This window comes from Apodemus sylvaticus, chromosome 6 (assembly GCF_947179515.1).
Source record: "Apodemus sylvaticus chromosome 6, mApoSyl1.1, whole genome shotgun sequence".
NCBI lineage: Eukaryota > Metazoa > Chordata > Mammalia > Rodentia > Muridae > Apodemus > Apodemus sylvaticus.
Window position 1 is genome coordinate 121,064,686 of NC_067477.1, and position 21,600 is coordinate 121,086,285.

The window sequence follows — 21,600 nt, forward strand, 5'->3', positions numbered from 1 at the left end:
TGTTTTTAAAATTCATCTATGATTTAGTCCAACTGGATTAGGAGACTTGGTCTGCAGTATATATTGAATGGTTTTCAAGCTCATAAATATCACATACTATATTTTACAGGAATGAAGTTAAATTTCACTTCATGTTATGAACCTCAGTTTTGTTATAAAGCCATCCTCTCTTATAGATAAAATCTGGAAGAGGACAGGATTCAGACACACACAGCCACATGTTCTCTGCTTGGCTCTTCCGTTTTCCACTTGTGTAAAGTTGAACAGGTCTTTCGTGGACTTGGCACTCTTCAAAAGGAGAACTAGATTATATGAGCTCTGAATAGACAATCTCAGAATGTCCCAAATCCTTTTTAAAGATTGTCTTACTCATCCTTTGGATCTGAGTAAATTGGTGGGTCTAGTTATGTCCAAATGATCCTAGAGACATCTGTGATGGCCAAGAGGTAATTTCTATGGGGGAAGCAAGTCTGCCAATCTCCTTCTTACTTATAATCTTATGAGTTTACCTTGCTCCCCAGAAAAGACTTGTTTGTGCTCTATCAAATTGTTCTTGGCAATTTTGTGCATCTCAGCTAGGAAATACAGCAGCATATGTCACAAAGAGAAAGGCCATTTCACAAAGGCTGCACTAGAGCAGGTTCTGAGAGCCACTATGGAATCCACAGACAAGCTCTTCACGCATGCGGTGGCACTAGGACTGCATGTCATCATGCTTCTGTGTCTGTTGACTGGGCCTAATTATATAATAATGTTATATTCTATATCTGTAAGATTCTTTTGAACGTAATAGTATCTTCCAGGTTTTATCTATAAGAGAGGATGGCTTTATAGCAAAACTGAGGTTCATAACATGAAGTGAAATTTAACTTCATTCCTGTAAAATATAGTACGTGATATTTATGAGCTTGAAAAGAACCTGAAACCAGATACCAGTCAGGTTCTTTGTAACTGAAAAGTCAAAACATACCCCTGTTTCTATTTCTCAATTGTCTTCCTGTAGATGCTGACGAATGTATGCTGTTTGGAGAGGAAATCTGCAAAAACGGTTACTGTTTGAACACTCAGCCTGGGTATGAATGCTACTGTAAACAAGGGACATACTATGATCCTGTCAAATTACAGTGTTTTGGTAAGCTTTAAAAGAATACAGTAAGGTGTGCTTGGAAAGTGCCCAGAAAAAAGCAAAGTAATGTTATGTAGTAAAAAAATGGTGTAATTTAAATCTAAATCATGTCTGAATCTAAATGATGTCATTAAAGGATACATAGGTGTTTTGTGGCTCTCTTTCTTGAGCAAAATTTGAATAGATGTCAGGCAAAGAGTTAATATTCATTGTGGAATAAAAATCCAGGTCACCAAGATGACTGCAGTGTTCTTTTGGTCTGTAAAACCTCCTGTTTCAGCAGGCAGTTCATGTGAGCAGAGGACATTTTTAAGTACTCATGCAGACTTTTAACACTTAAGCTGAAAACCATGTTCTCTAGGAGGAAAAACATAGCATAAGGAAATAGTTTTTAAAGTATTGAAAAGAAGGCATTTTATCTTAAGTTTTTCTAAGCATGTCCCATTTCTCTGTATTTTCTTTCTATATTTAATAGCAACAGCAGCAGCACGGCCTTTTCTTAGTGACTCTGTCTTTCCAGTCACAGGGGGTCCCCTCTGGCTGATGATGTGTCATTCATTCAAAAGTAGCAGCTCTTGATATCTGGGCTGAATTTAGCAGCATGTTAACCTTGATGACTGTATAAAGCACAAATGGTTGCTGATTTTCTTTGGTGATTTTCTTTTCTCTTTAGATATGGATGAATGTCAAGACCCTAACAGTTGTATTGATGGCCAGTGTGTTAATACAGAGGGCTCCTACAACTGCTTTTGCACTCACCCAATGGTCCTGGATGCCTCTGAGAAGAGATGTGTGCAACCAACTGAATCAAATGGTATGTTTGGATATGGGATGCAAATGTCTATCCTAAGACGCTCAAGGTTGTCATTTTAGTTAAAATGGGAATTACCAAAAGTATGGAGACTAGTTCCTTGGTTATCTTGAAGAAATTAAGGCTGCTAAGAGAAATAATGAGATGCGCGTGGCTAATGTGTAGATTTAATACTTGATACATACTCATGAAGCGAACATTGGGGTACAGAAGGATTGAACATGAGGAAGGACTACTGAGGGCTCAACACACTAAACTTTAAAGGAAGATGTGCAGTCAGGAAAAAGTAGAATTATGTTTGCCCAGGGTGCAGGACATGGATAAGGCTGGACAGAACAGTGTGTGGAGCTCATCAAAGGGGAGAACCCTGAAATGTGTGGGAGGAAATCCCCACTAATCTCTGAGTGTTTGGCATGGCATTGATTATTGGTATAATAATATCATTTAGGACCTTCCACCCAAGGTGGAAAGTTTAGAATTAAAGATGCTGGAGTGAAGTGTTACTGATCCAGGGTTTGTCAATCCATGGGAAACCATGGCTATAGAAAGAGGTGATAGAGGTCATCAGTGTCAGAAGAATGAGAAGAAGCCCATGAAGAAAAGCAAAGGAATAGGCACCTTATATAGTGAGAGGAGTTTCTGGAGGCGAGCATTCAGCCAGGACACCACAAGCAGGCGGAATGTCTGCTGATGGAATGACATTCGTCTGGAGATGACACAGATGTGATCTGTGGAAAGAGCAGGCTGGATTCAGACTTGGAAGCCGCTCATAGAAGTAGGGGTGGAAACTTTGAAGCTTGCTGGCTTATACCACAGCATTGACAGAATAGGAACAACAGTGCAATTGTCCTGGAACCATATCTTTCCTTTCAGAACAAGTAGAAGAAACGGATGTCTATCAAGATCTGTGCTGGGAGCATCTGAGTGAGGAGTACGTGTGTAGCCGTCCTCTTGTAGGCAAGCAGACGACATACACAGAGTGCTGCTGTTTGTATGGGGAGGCTTGGGGCATGCAGTGTGCTCTCTGCCCCATGAAGGACTCAGGTGAGCTGCTGTCCAGTTTCTTATTCAAGTGGCCTATGGCCGGCCCATCTTCATCATCTCCTTGGCATTTTTCTCCTTGCATCTTATTTTATCACAGGTTTGTGTGAGTGTGTGTGTGTGTGTGTGTGTGTGTGTGTGTGTGTGTGTGTGTAGTAGAAGATGCAGTTATATAAACATCTGCCTACTGGTTTGACTTCAAGCCAGACCACATCATTAATTTTGAAACCATCATTCTACTTCCCCCCAGAATGATAAATGACCTGAAGAAATCTAGCCATCTGTGGCATAGTGTGTGTGTGTGTGTGTGTGTGTGTGTGTTGGAATTCATATTTTCAGATACTTCATTATTTTGTTCTTACCAAGCATTCACTTAATCCAGTTTTTAAAATAGAGAGGGGAAATAGCATTGAGACTATAAAATTTTAATATAGGTAAAAGTTCAGGCATTAATGTTAGAGGAGATACTGGTGGAGCACTTTAATCCAAAAATTTAAAAAGTTTAGTTTTTTTGAGCACTTCAGAATTGGGGATTAAATATACTCAGTTGGCAGACTTTCTCCAAGTTTGAAAAACTGCTTAGTTACTGTTTCATTGCTATCAAGAGACACCATGATCAGAGCAACTCTTATAAAAGAAAGCATTTAATTGAGGTTTTGATTATAGTTTCAGAGTGTTCATCTCTGATCATCATGACAGGAAGCAGACAGGCATGCTACTGGAGTAATAGCTGAGAGCTTTATGTCATGATCTATAGGCCACAGACACAGAGAGAGAGAGACACTGGGTCGGACAGGCTTTTGAAACTTCTGTCCCCTCATCCAGTAACACAATTCCTCTAACAAGGCCATACCTCCAAATCCTTCCCAAACAGTTCCACTAACTGGGAAGCAAGTATTCAAACACATGAGTCGATGGGAGGCCATTTTTATTCAAACCACCACAACTACAAACCTTGAAATATTTCTGTTCCCAGGTGTTTCGAATAGGGGATATTCAACTTGTTTAAGAAAACTGGCTTGTCAGGTAAAAGCCCTTGCTGACAAGCCTTGACAACCTGAATTCAATCTCCAAATTCCACTGTGTGGAAGGACAAAGCATACTCCTATATGTGGTCCTCTGATATCCACACATGTGATGTGGAATATGTGCTACACACTTATACACAAATAAATAAATGTCAAAAATTAAGAAGAGATTATAAAAAGAAGAATAAAGGAAATGAGTATCTATTTTTTCTCTGTTTTGGGTGTGAGTATCACCTGTTCATTTTCCTGGTATTGGAAGATGTCTAGCTGCTAACTGTGTTTTCTGGCTGGCTGTGTGGTGGCTGCAAGGTTGTGTGATAAGGGTTTGTTTCTTTTCTGACCATCTAAGCTGCTTATTTAAAGGAAGGTACTTGAAAGTGTTTAACATATCATTTTCTCAAACTGATTTGTTAAAGCTGAAAATCCAGCATGCTGGAGCTATTTGTAAGCAGCACATATTCTCAGAATAGCGAGGAGGGGAGGGATTGCTTCAAGAAGGGAAGGGCATTAATTTTCAGTTAATTCGATTATTGGAATATATCTTTCAAGATTCTTTATAAAGGTAACATTCTGGGTTCGAAATAACTTCAAGTCAATATAGCATGCAAAAGAAAATAATTTGAAATGCCACAAAAAAAGGTAAAAAACACCTAAAATAACAGATGGGAGTGATATCCACTGGGAACTGGGAAGGCTGGGTCGAGAGCAATGGCCGCTCAGAGCTGGGAAGGCCGGCCAGGTTGGGTCTGGAGGATTTCCATTTGGAACTGAAACGAAGGTTGGATTCTGGGGCTGATCTGGCACACTCCTCTCAGCAGTAACCTTCTGTGAGATCACACTCAGACCTCGAGCTCCTGAGACTGTGGGGAGGGCAGAAAAATGTATAATTACAGATGGCAGTGCCTTAGGCCCAGGAGGCCGATGCCACAGGGAGACAAGAATAAAATCAGAATAGAGGTAAGTATAGTCAGGGTCTCCTCACTGTGCTTCAAATCCTCTCTGTCTCCTTGTTCTTCTGCAGTGTTTTTCATTAAAAAATAATAATTAATAATTTAAAAAATAAGACAGCCAATGAAGTTATATCTCCCTGTATCTACCCTGTCATATTTGAATCATCCCTGAAGATGCTCACTCTTGACTATTGGCCTTTGAGCCTCATAGGCTTTTTATTATAATCCATTTATTGGAGATTATGTTAGTTGTTGGCACATATTTAGTGTAATATTTAAAACTGAGCTCAATGCCACCAGTCTGAGCAACACTTTGGTTTTTTACTGTCTGTGTCAATACCTCTGAAACCAGTTCATCTCCTAACCAGTGGCATTTTAAAAGGCCCCAAGTCATATTTTGTACATTTTAACATCATCTATCTTAATGCATATTTAAGATTGTGATTGGTGGTTTTAGAACTGGTGGAAGAAGGGTTATGCAGAACCTGTTCTACCTATGCAGCCTGGTTTATTTAGCCATGTTTTGTGCTGGCTATTTTAATTGTTCCTTCCTAGCCTTTCTCAGCCCCGGCCCTGACTTTTCCATTGTAAACAATGCTACAGTGAACCTCTATGTATGAACTTAGAGGACTTCCCAGGGACAAAACCCCCACAAGTCATAACATTGGGCTGGGGCCACATTCACTTTTATCTGACACCATTATTTCCACCAATGTGAAATTGGAAAATTTATACACAGGTTAATATTCACCACTCTACCACTGACTTAGAAATTGCTCTTTGTCGTTGGGGAACGCTTCCATGTTGAGACTGGAACCTTGGGTAAAACACAGTCTACTCCTAAGCCACACACACAGTCCCTTTAGATTTATTACTACCATGTGGGTAAATATATATTTTATATACATTTACCTTGTTTCTGAGAATCTGAAGATCTCTTCTTATGCTGACCAGTGACATGTATTTGTCTTGCTGCTGCTGTTGGGATTGTGTCCTCTTGATTATTCATAGATGTAGACGTGTAATTTGTTTGCAGCCTTGGCCTTTTGGACTGTGCTCTGCTTGCAGTCATAGATGCTCAGTAGAAAGGGTTTGTGAAGGGTCACGTGTTATCAGAATCTCCAGCTTAATTCCATGATGCTATATTTACTGCTAGCAACTAGTGAGCCAAGCACCTGCATATGTAACTGACTAGGTTTTCAAAAGAGATATTCAAATCACGGCTGGAGAGGTAACTCAATGACAGAGAGAGAGAGAGAGAGAGAGAGAGAGAGACAGAGAGAGAGACACAGAGAGAGAGACAGAGAGAGAGACAGAGAGAGAGACAGAGAGAGAGAGAGAACTTGCTGAGGACTCGAGTTTGGTGTTCAGTACCATGTCAGGTGACTCACAACTATCTGTAACCTCAGATCCAGAAGATCTGACACCCTCTTGCCTCTGCAAGCACCTTCACACACATGGCATACACACACACACACACACACACACACACACACACACACACGCACACACACATACACACACATACACAGACAGGGGGGAGGGGGGAGGGAGGCACAGTAGATTCAAGTCAAATGTATTTTCTAATGTAACCAAAATCAAAGGCTCTTATAAAATACCTAACACCTGAGCATGAACCAACCAATGTAGAAATAATAATTGTTGTTATACAAGTTTCTGTTCTATACTACTGCTCCATAAACATAAAGATGAAGCCAGTGAACCAAGAGTCATCTGAACTCCAGCCCTGCTTCTGAGCTTGTAGGGATGAGAGGACAGGATTCTGCACTCTGACAAGCCCTAGGGAACACGCCTCCACTGCAGATCCAACAGCTAGAGAGATCCTCAAGACACTCAGCAGCCTCTGAGGATGCTCAAACCTGTTCCCACAATGATAGCATTTCAGAGAAACCAAAGAATGTGTGAGTTTTAAAACTGCATGCTCAGAATTGTCTCTGAGCCTCTGAAACATGTGATTTCTGCATTTCTAGACTATTGAGAAGGACAGCAATGTCCTTTGTTGATTCAAACACTGGATTATCCCCATCCTGCCAGCACTGAATCTTCCGGTTTCAGGAGGAGGGCTGCACTGTTTTGGGGAATGATCAGTACTGATGGAAACCATGCTGAGGGAATTTGAAGAATAAATCACAGCGCCTGCTGTCAGCTTTGAGCGTTAAAGTGCCGTGTCAAGTACAGCTCTGGCTCAAAACAGGCCTTCACACTTCTGGACCAATAGGTCATAGGCATTCATTCTTGTTCAAGCAGCAGGTCAGGGAATACTGGCAGGTGGAGGCTGCAGGAGTGGCCCGCTCCTTGTGGCTTTCAGAAGTTAGATGCTGCCTGTGTGTTGATACTGCATGAGAGAAAAATGAGAGGAGGGAGAAGGAGACCTTCACATGAGTTGTATAATTTTGTTCACTTTGGGGGCCACTCTGGATCTGATGTCATTCCTCAGCTGATTAAAGGGGCCAAATGGCAGGCTTATTTAGGAGAAGGCCCCGAATTATTGGTGGTAAGGTGAAAGGGGATGGCAGTGGCGTGGTGGGCATGTGCTAACAATCTCTGCCTGCTAGAACTCCACAGGCCTCCCTGCCTTGTTCCCGCCCTGCCTCCTCCTCTTCCTCCCTCTCACTTCCACAATACCTTCCCTACCCACCCTTATAATGTCAGTGGCTGAAGTTCCTTTGGGAGGACCTCAATATTTGATGTGTTTATCGTCATGTGAGTTGAGAGTCTGCAAGGTAAGGCTGTTAGGAAAAATCAGTCCAAACCAAATAAACCACTGTATCCATATTTCAGATGAGAGAGAGGGCGGGCATGTTTTACTCCCTGGGAAATTTTCATCTATGCTAGAAGGAACTCATAGTTATCAGAATGTGGGATCTTTGATTAGAAATTTCCTGCTTGATTTTCATAGGTCTCAGTGCCAGGAATTGTTGAAAGGCACCCGGTCCTCCAGTCTATCTTAGATGCACAACCTCTGCCTCCTGCTGGAGGAGGAGATGTGGCTGAGGCTGAAGGAGGTAGCCTGCATTGTCAAGTCCCGCTCAATGGCAGAGTCAGATCCAGGCATCTTGCGCCCAGACTCTGTTGAACTGGTTTAGTGTGGTCCGAGTCCTCACTCCCCAAGAACTCAAAGTGCATTTGAAATGCATGGTATTTTTGTTTTTTGTTTTTTTTGAAAGAAGAAAGTAGCCAGGTGGAGAATTAATGTAGGCAACAGGACATGGTTTTAGAGATAGCAGTGAGGGTTGCAAATCAAGTGAAGGCAGAGTCATGTCAGTTTGTCCTCCACGCACACCAGCAGGCCGTACGGGTCACATATGTCCAGTCGGCTAAAGGGTTAAAGTCAATGATTCTTGCCCAAGTAAAGTATAAACTTAATGATCTTAGAAAACATAGCTACACACACACACACACACACATATATATATATATGTATGTATATAGTGTTGTTATCAAATGGAGATAATCTGTGAACAATGAGAGACAAACACATTTGAACACTAGATTCTATACTACCCAAGAATCTCAGTTTAAAATTATACCAGTTAAAGAATTTCACTCCTGATGAATAAATCATTCAGAAAGCCATGTTGTAAGGTGACTGACATAAAATCTTGACAGAGACCTGCCTTCTTAAACATATGCATTTCAGGACCTTACCTAATGGGATAACTGCTGTGTTGGGAGAGTGCCCCCTCTTGGTAGTCTCTTGTACTACAACATACGTCCACCTTGGAAACGTTCTTGAGAGTTGTGGTATTATTGGTCAGAGTGGCATTCACTTTCATTTTTTGTTACTGTCTCAATGGAAATGGCAGTGGCACAAAAGGAATAAATTTCGATCACATTTTAATAATGATCAGCATATTAGAATTACTGTCCTTCTATATCGCAACTAAACAGTTTGAAGATACAAATGCGTATCAATACCAGAGTCACTAAGTTTTTGGGGAGCTTATCCCATTGAGTAACAGAAAACAAAACGTCATAAGGAGAAATGGGATCGCTGTGTCTGGTGCCGACCGATGAACTGTGATTCATCTGTCCAGTGGAAAATACTCTGCAGGCATTTTCCAACTGAAGAACAGCTACAGAGCCTGATAGAGAGTGCTGCCTAAGCCATGTTAAAACTTTATTACATCTACTTCTCTTGTGTGTACGTGTGCATGTGTGCGTGTGCATTCACGTTTTCACATGCCATCGTGTGTGTGTGTGTGTGTGTGTGTGTGTGTGTGTGTGTGTGTGTGTAGATCCTGTGGGTCTGAGTCACCAGGCTTGCCAGAAAACATCTTTACCCTCTGAGCCATCTTGCCAACTGTATGTTGTGTTCTATAAAAAGGCATAAAACATCTTGAGTAAACTGCCATTTACATAACAAATTCAAAAAAGAATATATATAGCTATGTTGATGGCTTCTTATAAATCTATATCCTTTTCACTACTTGAATTTATATATATGTGTGTGTGTGTGTGTATTATATATAATCCTCTCATTTAAAATAAATAGAAATGTCTATGTGAGACTTGAACTCAGGACGCAGCAGCTAGGTATAATTATGTCATCTCTGTTTGCCCATGTAAGTGTTAAATGAATGACTAATAAGAGCACGAGAACCATGAAGTGAATATACATGAAAATTCACGGCAGTGCCCCCGAACGCCCTGTTTAGGCAGACACTACCTAAAGGAAAGGCTTTTCTTTACAAATTATTAAGTTACATAAGTCTGTCATGTGTCTGCCTTTTAACACGAATATTATGGTAAGTTCTGTGCCTCTTATGGTTGACAAAAGAGAGATACATTTCCTGAGAAGCAAATCCAAATTGTGTATCATTTTCCTGATTTCACTTTCAACTTAAATCTAAACTTTAAATTTAAATTTAAACGTATTTAAAATTATACATTTCTTCCTTCGTTTTGCTGTTTACTAAACATACTCTCTATAGTCGGCCAAAGAGTTTGTGACAAATTCACAATTTGTGTCTGGAATGTAAGACAGAATTGTCTTCTAAATATACACGTGATACTTTTGCTATGCCAAAATGTTGTAAATATCCCAACTGCTAATGTAGCACAACGTTTTTGTATAGTTTTACCCAAGTAAAAGAATTTAGACTCTGCCTTAGAGACGACTGAGCCAGTGACTTCCAGATTCACACGTTGACTCTCCCATGTTCGCAAAGACCTCAGTGTAAGCTGTCCTATAACAGCCTCAAAGTGAGAAGGAAGACAGACATTTGACTTGCAGGCGACACTTGAAAAAATATTGTAACTGGGAAATAGTTGTTAAAAAAAAAAAAGCCTTTCAGCATTCGTGGTGTTAAGGCTTTTCCAAGAAATGTATTTCCAGAGAATGTTAATAATAACTTTGGAACATCCCACTTGGGAAGCAGGGCAGAAGGCCACCGCCTTTACTTAGGCGACCCGGAATCCCACTCTGGCTTGGCAGTTGGTTCTACTTGTTGCACTAGACACATGCTTTCAAATCTCCTGTATCGGAACTTACGGGCTCTCTGTGAGCTTACAATAAGTTAATCCTGTCTTAGTGTGAACGCATGCATCCTTTCCGTCACAGACTCTGTATGCTACGATTCAAGAAAAGTAGCTACAAGCCAAGTAGACTGGAGGGTGGCTAACCTAGAAAGGTCGTGCAAGCCTTCTAAACTGAGTTGGAAGTACTCCATGAATGCAGGGGTTCACTTCTGTGGGGCTGAATTTTGGTGACCATGAAAATTATATGCTGTGTGGAATTGCTGGAATTTTTACTGTTCCTCACTGAAAGATTATCGTATTTATTTAGAAAACTAAACATCACTCCTCCCAAAAAAAAAAGCAAAAATGTTTTCTTTTTACAATAGGATGGCTGTGAAACAACATTCAATAGAGAATTATGTCTAGACTCTTAAACCCTGTTTCTTACAGCGTAGAATGGCAGTATCAACACCTGCCTCAAGGGGGCGCTCAGGCGTTAGCTGTGCTACTGTGTGGGTTGTAGGACAGTAAATACCCCGATGTTAAGTGAGTATTATTAAATCCCATTCTAGAAAATAAGTTGAGCTCATGCTGGTTCTACGCGGCTGTCTTGTTATACAGTGCTGGCATCCGTTTGAAGGAAGGTGAGCATCCAAAACAGTACTAGATTCAAGGGCATTTAGGACGAACCGTTAAGGGCGCCAGAGTGCTAAGGAGCTAGTACGGCCCCAAAAGCTCTGCGCTGATGAAGAAGCTTCTCTCGTGCTTCACGGGCTTCTCCACCAGTGAACCGCGTGAGCTGTGAGGGAGGCGTTATTCCTGGAGAGGACTAATGATGGCTTTCTAGTGGACATTCGACATATTTGAGCTACAAAATGTAAAACCTAGACCCTAAGCGCTTAACTTGAATATATACAGCATGTAATCCTAAACTAACCTCCTAGAGAAATGCATTCATTTATTTATTCTTTCTTCTTTCTGTCTCAAGGAAGGCGTTATATGTCCTGCTTTTCATAAGCCCGAACACTGTCACAAACTGTTAAGTCTTCCCTTATAAATTGTCTACTTGATTTTCTCGCATGTACCTTAGCTGATAAGGTAACCCACAACTCTTAAAAATTTTAATACTTAAACAGCCTTATTAATATCGGAGGTCAATCTTAAATACGGGGGCTGAGGATATAGCTCAGTTGGTATAGTACCTGTCTACCAAGCACAAGGCCCTGGGTTCGATCCCTAACACCACGTAAGCCCAGCACGTAGATGCACTCCTGTGACCTGAACACTAGGGATATAATGACAGGAGGATCAGGGGTTCAGCGTAATCCTCATCCTGGTCTAGCCACCCTATCTCAAGGACAAACAAATACTTTGAATTTCTTCGTATATTTAGATACTGTTTACTCACGTACTCAAATTATTTTAACTCTCTTTCAACCCAAGGTTCTAATTCTAAAAGCAAATAGATTTCAAACCGGAATGCCGAAGTTTGCCTGTGCTCTATTCCATAGTCCTTTTAAACACAGTAGACATTCATAGTAAACCGGGGCAGAAAGGAAAACTTCATTCTAGACAAAGCGTTAATAGACTGGCCTTATTACATCTGTAGCCTGTGGGGTTGCCATTTTAGGCCACCCGAGGTCACTGGGTGGAGAAATTCAAGATTGACTCAGGCAGTTATTGGAGAATCGAGAGCCAAGGCACCAGGCAAGCACGCTCTCCCCAGCCACGTGTGTCCTTACTGTCTCTGTGTAAACAGGATCATGTGGCTGTCCTGTGCATTGATTTTTATAATTAGCCTTCTACTGGGCCAGCTCTTAGGCGTTCATATGACAGAATCACTCCGACTCGATTCCCCTCAGGCACCGGGTCTTATCTTGAGCCTCCCGGCCATGATGAAGGTCCCCAGTGGACAGTGCTTTCGTGGTCTCTGTCTGTGAGACAGGACAGGGATAGTGGACCTGGGAAAGCAGCCAGATCTCAACCTTCCTAACGCTGCAACCTTCAATATAGTTCTTCGTTTTGTGCTGACCCCAAAACTATGAAATGATTTTCGTTGCTCCTTCATAATTTTGCTACTGTTATGAATCATAATGTAAATGTGTTTGGAGGTAGGAGTTTGGCCAAGGGGTCGTGTCTCACAGGTTGAGAACCACTGGGCTAGATGAACAAGAACGACTGACAGTGGAGTCAGGTACGAAACGGGGAGTGGTAGGGAGGAGTGGGATGTTGGGAACTGCCTGAAATGTGGGCTTTTAAAGCTATGCTCTGGGGCTAGTGAGGTGGCTCAGCGGTTAAGAACACTGGCTGTTCTTTCAGAGGTCCTGAGTTCAATTCCCAGCTACCACATGGTGCACATGACCATCTATAAAGGGATCTGATACCCTCTTCTGGCATGCAGGTGTGCATGCAGATAGAGAACATTAAAAGGCAGAACAAACAGAAAATGTGTGCTCTGGTGGTTGCATTAGTGAAAAAGCAGTACACCAGGAGCCCCCATTCAGGTTATGATCACATGTAGCCATTTCTCTAAAATATGTAAGTAGATAAATAAACATGGTTTGCCTAAGAGTAGGGATTGTCTAAAAATAACAGACCCTGATAGAGCAGGGCGAAGTGTGGACAATAAGCTGTGTTGTGAGCCTGGTTACCAGGAGTGTTGAGGGCCGGCAGGTATCCAAGAGGCCCTTCAAGGTCACTACACTAAGACTGCAGCCTAATACGGTGATAAGAACTGGTTGAAGCTGCTGGCCCAGTGTCCCTAACCACAATCACTGATCACTGTGGAAGAGTGATTAATAAAAGGTCGTAGGTCACATGAGCACTTGTGGATGGCTTGGATGAGGGGGATGGACATTTAAGCCATGCTTCTTTTCCCAGGGACTACACTGTTTGCGTGCCAGCAATGGTTTGGCTGCACTCAGTAATGCTAAGCATTCGAGAGAGGGAACAGCACACACACCATATCTGAGTCTATGTTAGCAAGCCTAAGTAGAGAAAAGAGGGCAGAAAATGAAATAAACCAGTACAAAGTCCAATGATATTGTTGGGAGATACAAGAAACCTGGTTGATCCTGAAAGTGACCACTTTAGCAGTCTTAGCTTTCCATTTTGAAATATGAGATGACTGGTCCAGTTTTCTAGAAGTTTCCATTCAGTGCCAACTTGGTCTGAAAGATTTGCTCTGAATTGGGTTTCCCATGTTTACATACAAGGTTTCTTGTTGTTATTGTTGTTGTTGTTGTTATTCAATGTTTTGTTTGCTTCTCCTTCTTTGTGGACCCAGTTGTGGTTTACTCTAAAAATATAAGTGCAGCTCAAAGAAGCCCACAGCCCCAAAGTGTGCTTGGGGTTTTCAACTGATAAGGTTACAAGTACTCTTACCTTTTCTTTAAAAACCCTTTTCCATGTCTACTCTGGATAGGGCTGAGCTGCCGCCTACTGCCTTTTTAAAAGTTAGCCTCTGGCCAGCTCTGGCAAGCATTGGTAGATGACAGGTACAGGAAGGTTGATCCATTCTCCCTTCCAGCAACAGACAGATTATGACTGAAGAAAAGCTGCTAACAAGGGCTTAGAGAGCAGTCCGAGAAGGGGTGGGCCTCGGCGGTAGAACTTGAGCCTAGCATGCATGACTGTCCTGATTCAATTCCCAGAACCACAATTTTTAAAACAATAAATCTCATGTTTGGATGAACTTCCAGAGGTGGAGCCTTGGAAGCAATTGTTTGCTCGCCATTAATAGCCAATCTTTTTAGAATTTTATATGACATCACACACACATAAGTAAAACAAAAACAAAACAAAACAAAAACGACAGTCAATCTTTTAAGACAGAAACAACCTTAAAAAAGAAAGTGAAGGGGCTGGAGGGATGGCTCAACAGTTAAGAGGACAGGCTGCTCTTCCAGAGGTCCTGAGTTCGATTCCCAGAAACCACATGGTGGCTCACAACCATCTGTAATGTTGTCCGATGCTCTCTTCTGGTGTGTCTGAAGACAGCAACAGTGTACTCACATACATTAAATAATGAATAAATAAATAAATAAATATAATATAATATAATATAATATAATAATATAATATAATAAAGTGCAGCTTACTGAGGAAGTTTTAATGTTTTTCCTGAGCCTTGAGTCTCAAGGACCAGCAGAGCTGCCTAAACTGTGGTATGGGTGACATACTGCTTATCCCTACAAAATGCCACTCACTTGATAACAATGTGTCCCTAGCAAGGATGGCCAAAGAAGTCCCTACCAGAGTGAACCCTGTTAGGATTGTAACTGATCATGAACAGCCTGGAGAAGAAAGAGGAGAGCCACTTCAAGATGAGGTAAACTAGCAGCCTACAAAAAATAATTATATAACAGAACCAGAGATCGTAAAATAATTCCAGACTTTGCTCTAAGCAATGATGCCTTTTTCCTATAACAGAATGGAATGCATGTTTGTGAATGAGCACATAACCGTTTACCGTTACATAATAGTGCACGAGTTACTCAGAAGCTGTTCTTCAAATAATGGCTGTGCCTCCTGAGGACTAGCTTGTTTTGTGAGCTTGTTTAGGATCTTGAATTCTGCCCCTTAAAAGAATTTTAGACAAATATCAAAGCTGTTTTTTCCATTGCAAACTTTAAAAACAATAATCGGCTTAAATTCTTTAAAATACAATCGTTAGAGGAAATTATGAGTGTTTATTATTTAAATTGTCATACTAAGCAGTTAGAATTTTGAAAACTTAACCTGACTTGGGTTCTGAAATACCTTTCAATATCTTTCAACCTCAGTTTTCTTTGGTGGATGGGTTTGTGGGGTGGGTAGGGGTGGGGAGAGGAGATGGTTAATATAGCATTAATGTCTAGTGCTTGTTTCCTGGGATAGCAGCTGTACCTTTCAGGGACCTTGTTCCTTTCAGGGTGATGGTACATATCCTGTTTAGAATCAGTTCAAACTCAATGGCATTTTAAAGAGTTTCTTTTTTATAATGCTTTATCAGCGCTATTTAGTTAGTTATTTTTCTTATTTGTTTGTTAGATTGGTTTTATCTTATATATGCTTTGCCTTTGTACTACTGTTTTCCAGTTTTTGTGCTGTTACAGGATTTCTGTGTGTGAACATGTGTGTCCATGCGTCTGTATGTGTTTCTTGGGCTTTTAATTTTGGGTCTTTGTTTATTTTGTCCCATTCCTGTCTGTCTGTCTGTTTGTTTACTATTATTTTTAGATGCCTGTTTGTTTTATAATAAGGGGGGAAAGGTGTGGATTTGATGGACGGAGAGGCGGGGAGGATTTGGGAAACGTTGGAGGAGGAGAGCCATAATCAGAGTATATTGTATGAAAAAGATCTATTTTCAATATAAAAAAGAGAATTACACATAGAATCTTAGAGGGACCCTCGAGATGTTTTGTTCCCTTACTTACTAGTTAAAAATAGAAAGAGTAAATGAACTACAGAACACACACACACACACTCACACACATACTACTACTACCACTACCACTACTACTACCACTACCAGGAATTGGCCCAAGATTTTGTGCATGCTGGTCAAGCATTCAATCATCCCCCATTTGTTTGCATTTATTTTTTTAATTGAGGTTAAAAAATGCACATAAAACAAAATCGAGTGTCCTTAAGTGGACATGTCAATGGTGTTTGGTACATTTACAAGGTATACAGCCTCCCTTTTAGCCTTAAGCATGTATTCATTTACTCTTTCTAAATAATTCTTGCTTGCCTTATCAAAACAAAGAAAAACAAATGCACTCCTTATGGGTGTTTCTCCTAATTTGTTGGCTTTTTAGATCGTCACTTCCAAGAACAGCAAAGGGACAATGACATGACATACCTATGCTCACAGTGGGAGAAAAAAAATAGAGCCCTTTACAAGAGGAATACAATAAAATCCCTCCCTGGTGCCCACCTTGCTAAGCCTTGTCTCTTGTCTGGCATCAAGAATAACCCCACTTCTTGTTTCTTTTGAGATTGCTTACAAGTAAACCTTCATGGTATCTTCCAAAGCCCTGACTACCAAAAAGTAGGGGAAACCTTCCATTAAGTTCTTAATAAGGAATTCATGTTAGCAATCACTATTCTCGGGCTTCCCTGTATGATTAAACTTAGTGCTATTACAGAAATATAAATGTTTGGATCCAGGTTTTAGAACACAAAGAGAACCTCCACTTTTAAATTATTAATTTAGTGGTACTATTAGATTCGTAGCCAACATTCTCTTGTGTCAGCTAGTCAGCCAGAGCTAGCAGTCATCTGATGTGAAACACTGGAAGTGACTACGCTGGAAGGCTGGGGGGGGTGGTGCAGGCTTGATTGGTCTATGGCTGTGACTTTCTTCAGTGTTACAGTTTATAGGAGTCCCACGAAGTATAAACCCTGCCAAGACTTTAGACTTCATTACTTCCCTGTCCTCGACAAGTGCAATTTAATTGAACATTAAGCAATTTGATCTCCTTCACCTAATAAATTGAGCAAATTCAATAAACATAAATCCTGCTAATGATAGAGCTGACCCTGACGGAGCTGAGCTCATCCGCGTGCGTGGTTATGACTCTCCCTGGAATTTGAACCACAGATGCTTAAGGCTGAGCAAAGTCCTTACCTGAGGCTCAGGGTCTGGGGGGCTGCACTGAATGATTTTCCTAGGGTGCTAGAAGAGCAGCTGCAAACAGACCAGGCGTGGCAGATAGAGCACTCCCACACAAAACTCTCTGCTGGCGTTCGACATGTTGTGCTATAAACTGTAGCGCTCTGATGAGAAGTGGAACAGTTTTCCCTTGCGTGGTTCTGAGGTCTAGAGGAAACTATGTGCAGAAGTGTGCTGTGTGGGCTCACCACAGATCCAGGGTGTGTGCTTGCTCGCTTGCCTTTTCCCTCATTTCTCTGCAGTGGGCACGGGTGTAGCACTTCAGTGCTAACCTAATGCGTCCTTGTCTGGTTGTCTGTCTGGTTGTTTGTTTGGTGTGGTTTCGGGGTTGGTGTTGAGCCCAGGATGGCCTGGAGCTACTGATCGTCTTGCCTTTGCCTCTAGAGAGTTGGGATTACAGACGTGTGTCCTCACACCCACGTCATAAGCTGTGTTCTGTCAATGGTTCTGCCCCTCTGAGAGACCATTTCTCCTCACTGCTGCTCACATATGAAGTGAGATGCAAAGTTTCTCATTTCGCCTTCCCTTCCTCCATCCTAAACACCACCCTGTTTATCCAATTTTCACAAAGCTCATGCTATCCTCAGGCTATGATTGTATAAATTAAAGAAGCAACAAATGAATCACTTTTGATACAGCTAAACAAAGAGTGACGCAAATCTTGCTCCAGAGATGAAGGAAATTAAATTGGAGGAATCAGGTTCCCACCAGGAGCTAAAAAGAGAAGAAATGGGGACAAGGACCCAAGTGCATTGAGTCTGTTGACTCTAGGCCTTTTATTCAGTGTGTGTGTGTGTGTGTGTGTGTGTGTCTGTCTGTCTGTGTGTGTGTCTGTCTGTGTGTGTGTCTGTCTGCCTGTGTGTCTGTGTTTGTGTCTGTGTTTTGTGTCTGTGTGTCTGTGTATGTATCTGTGTTTTGTGGTGGTCTGTGTGTGCTGTGTGTGTGCCATTTGTGTATTGTGGTGTTGTGTTGTACCTATTTTTGGTATGTTGTGGATGTGTTATGTGTGTGGTTTTTGTATGGTGTATTTTTGTGTGTGTGTGTAATGCATGTGTGTGTATGAGTCTGATTATGTGGTGTGTTTGTGTGTCTATGTATGTCATGTGTACAGTTGTGTGTGTGATATGTATTACTCTAATTTCTTCTCACAGTTCCATACTTTTTAATTTCTGGACAGAAGGCTGACCGTCAGCTGTACTCTGGGCAAGAGATTATTCTCTGAAAAAGAAAGAAGGCACTGCAGTGCAGGTCTAAGTCTGACTTAAGTACTACTTAGATAGTCCTGCTAAGGCCTTTCTGTTCCTTTCCTTTACCACCATGGTTTAGTAAAGAAGGAAATAGCTTTTGCCGTTTCATTTAAGTATACATTTCCATTCAGCTGCAGGTTGAGTAGTCACTGGCAAATGCGCAAGTCCCTCCTCTCCCTCTGGACACCATCATCAATTAATGGTGTCTGTTTAAACCTGTAGGGAAAAGTACCCTGGTAGAGAAATCTGAATGAAATGTGACCCCTATCCGTACTACAGAAGGCCTGAGCCTTGCTCTTCCTCATAGACACAGTGCTCTACGTGTTCAGCTCTGGTGTGTGAAAACCCAAGCCCAGCCTCTGCTTCATGTCAAAAAGCAGAATGTAATCTGCCTTAGACAACAAAAGTTCACCTCCTGGTTTCTCAGATGCCAGAGTGGCACTGTGACATGTGACTGTCCAGACCAGCGCCACAGATGTGTCTGTCATCAAAAACAGAGATTTCCTGCCAGGATATAGTAATGTGCTTCCCATTGCTTCTGACAGCAGGGGTCCCAGACCCACTGGCTCCAGGGGGGGTAATTTAAAAAAAATTTTTTTCATTTAAAGTAGAAATCAAAGCAGGACCATCTGTCATGTGAATCTGCCATGCCAGGAAAATTAGTGTGATCAATGGTCTGGATCTGTTTAGAGCACTTAGTGGTGGTGGCCCATGCCACCCCATGTGTCCCTGTCATAGCTTTGATCTAGAGCTGTGCATTTGTGCTGGGAAGGGGGGGGTGGGGGAAATGCCCCGGGCAGGGGACAGTCATCGAGGTGTTACTATTTCCATTAGCTATTCACTTCACATTTGCGTTTGGCTAGATCCCCAGATGAAAATATTCATGGGGGGGGGGCTCAGAAAGGAGGGCTCTTGGGATCTGCTCAGCCGTCATCGCACCACACCTAGCACCCGACAACTAGATGATTAATTGTTGTCAGGGTGCTTAAGAAGAGGAAACTTTGGAAAGCAAAGAAACTTTAAGGACAAAGCATGCTGTGCTTGTGCTCAGGGTGAGCTGGAGGAAGAGGCAGCCAAGGTTTCCTGGGCTCTCCTGGGAAGCTGTGGAAATAATCTGCTATTCTTGGCCTCTGTACTGCGGCCAGCAATACACTGATTCACTGATGTCTCTTAAGCTAGACTCTGACATTAAGCCAGACCTAGGGCTAACCACGACCAAGCACCTTCACACTGGAGTGGGTGTCTCTCAGGGCCTGGGATAATCAGAGGTCAGAACATGCTAGAGATTTATCCTCCTCATATTCTGAGGAAGTCACCTTACCTACACCACATTGTAATGTCCTGAGCTATCCCTTGTACACTGTGGAAGGATGTCACGTTTTGTTGGATAACATTCTTTCACTAGAATCTGAGCTTTGCTAACCTGCTACTGATGAATGCACTATTGATGTGGAATATGGTGGTGCATACCTTTGATTCAAGCCTTGGGAGGCAGAGGCAAGTGGATCTCTGTGAGTCTAAGGCCAACCTGGTCTACATTGTGAATTGTAAGGCAGCCAGGGCTACATGGTGAAACCTGAGAGTCAAAAATAAAGTACTATTGTTCATAATTTATCACACATAAGCACATTTGCCAAGGCAATTGCCAGTTATGTGCGTTGTTGGAGAATGTTCACAAACATTTTTTTCTCAATCCAGTTTCTTACTTCTATATAAAAATCTCCAGATAATCATAAAAAGGAAATCAGCGAATGCTTGGAATTCGCTCTTCCATCTTCCTTGATTGACTACAGCCCGTTTTGTCCATGTCACTTTCAACACATCAAATATTGAGATCTTCCACGAAGACTTCTGGGTTTCTCTTAAGAGAAAGAAAAGAAGAACTTCCATAATCTTGGGGCCTCAAACTTTATGAGCAAATCTGTACCATTACTTCACTTTTCATAGGCCACTAACATATGAAGATAAGAATTACCCCTGTGGAGGGGCTGGAGAGAGGCTCAGAGGTTAAGAGCACTGGCTACTCTTACAGAGGACCCTGGTTTGATTCCCATAAATAGAGATACTTTTAAAAGAGTAACTCCTACGTGACAGATGTAGAAACCGAGACTTGCCCAACATTGCTAAAGAGGAAAGTGAACAACACAACCAGGACTCCAGCACGGGCTTCTGCCTCCAAAGCTCACGTTCTTCCGTTTCCCCACACTCACGTCTCCCTTGACCCTGGCCAAGGGCCAGAGAGGATGTGTAAGATGGGAAGATGGTAGACACAGCATCCGTGGACTGGGACAGACCTGTTCTTGTTCCCAGAAAGATAACGGTGCCCTTGTGTTGATCACAGGCACACATCTTCAGCTGTATGTGACACAGAAATGCTATTTTGACATCTAACCAGAACTGTTTTAAAGCTTAGCGTGCAATGCATTAGAGACAGGGAGCTACAAGGACAGTAACGTCTAGAATCCTGAGTGCAGTGCATGGCAGGAGAAGGGAAGGGAAAGACGAGGCAGGTCTTAAGACCACCCATCCCCATCTCTCTCTGCTACCTTCTCTCTGGCTTGGGTCAAGTCTGGAAACTTCTTTAGGAACCCCTTAGCAGTGTCTGGACATAATGTAGTTTCACTTGTCTGTACCTTTGATCAGGTCTTTAAAATTAATCCAAAATACGTTTTTTCCCATAACGTAAACTCTCTTGCATCTGCATAGCTGTTGCTCAAGTGCCTCCCCCAGGCAGCTATTTTTGGACCTTTTCACTCCCACCTGGGGTCTCTCGTTTGGCCTTGATAGAAGGTGAATGCTTGCCACAGTCTGCCAGCTCACCGCTTTGTGGAGGAGAGTCCAGGCTTGAAGCCAAACAGCACTGGCCAAGCCCTTTCTGTGTCACTTGGCGTCCTTCAACCTCAAGTCTCAGTGGGGTCCCTAACAGCTGACAGGCGTCCCAGAGGAGAGCACTCGGTCATTTCTGGATTATGTCTTCCAAACTGAGTAAATGAATTGATTCATTTTTAATAACCACTCTTAATCACACTGTGGCTTGGCTACAAAACATTGAAAGATGTCCTTTGAGATGTACAGCAAATATATATAAATAAATAAAATCGGGAGAGATGACCTCAGCTCTTAAAACTTGTAAACATTTGAACGATTCTGGTCTCAAAGGGAAGCCCTTCATGCTTTTCAAATGTTAATAATACAGAACTGACAATGGTTCATACTTTATTTGAAGCTGGGTTTTTTGTTTGTTTGTTTGTTTTTTGT

At 41.9% G+C, this 21,600-nt stretch overlaps 1 protein-coding gene across 7 annotated transcripts in view; it reads left to right on the forward strand.

Annotated features, from left to right (window-relative positions):
- Positions 1-21,600, forward strand: part of Ltbp1 (latent transforming growth factor beta binding protein 1) — a 397,974-nt gene that overhangs the window by 367,846 nt on the left and 8,528 nt on the right. For all 7 annotated transcript variants that reach the window (XM_052186373.1, XM_052186374.1, XM_052186375.1 and 4 more), the window contains 3 exons: positions 1,004-1,132; positions 1,800-1,940; positions 2,811-2,981. In XM_052186373.1, the coding sequence (XP_052042333.1) occupies positions 1,004-1,132; positions 1,800-1,940; positions 2,811-2,981 (441 nt within the window). The remainder of the gene's footprint in view (positions 1-1,003; positions 1,133-1,799; positions 1,941-2,810; positions 2,982-21,600) is intronic.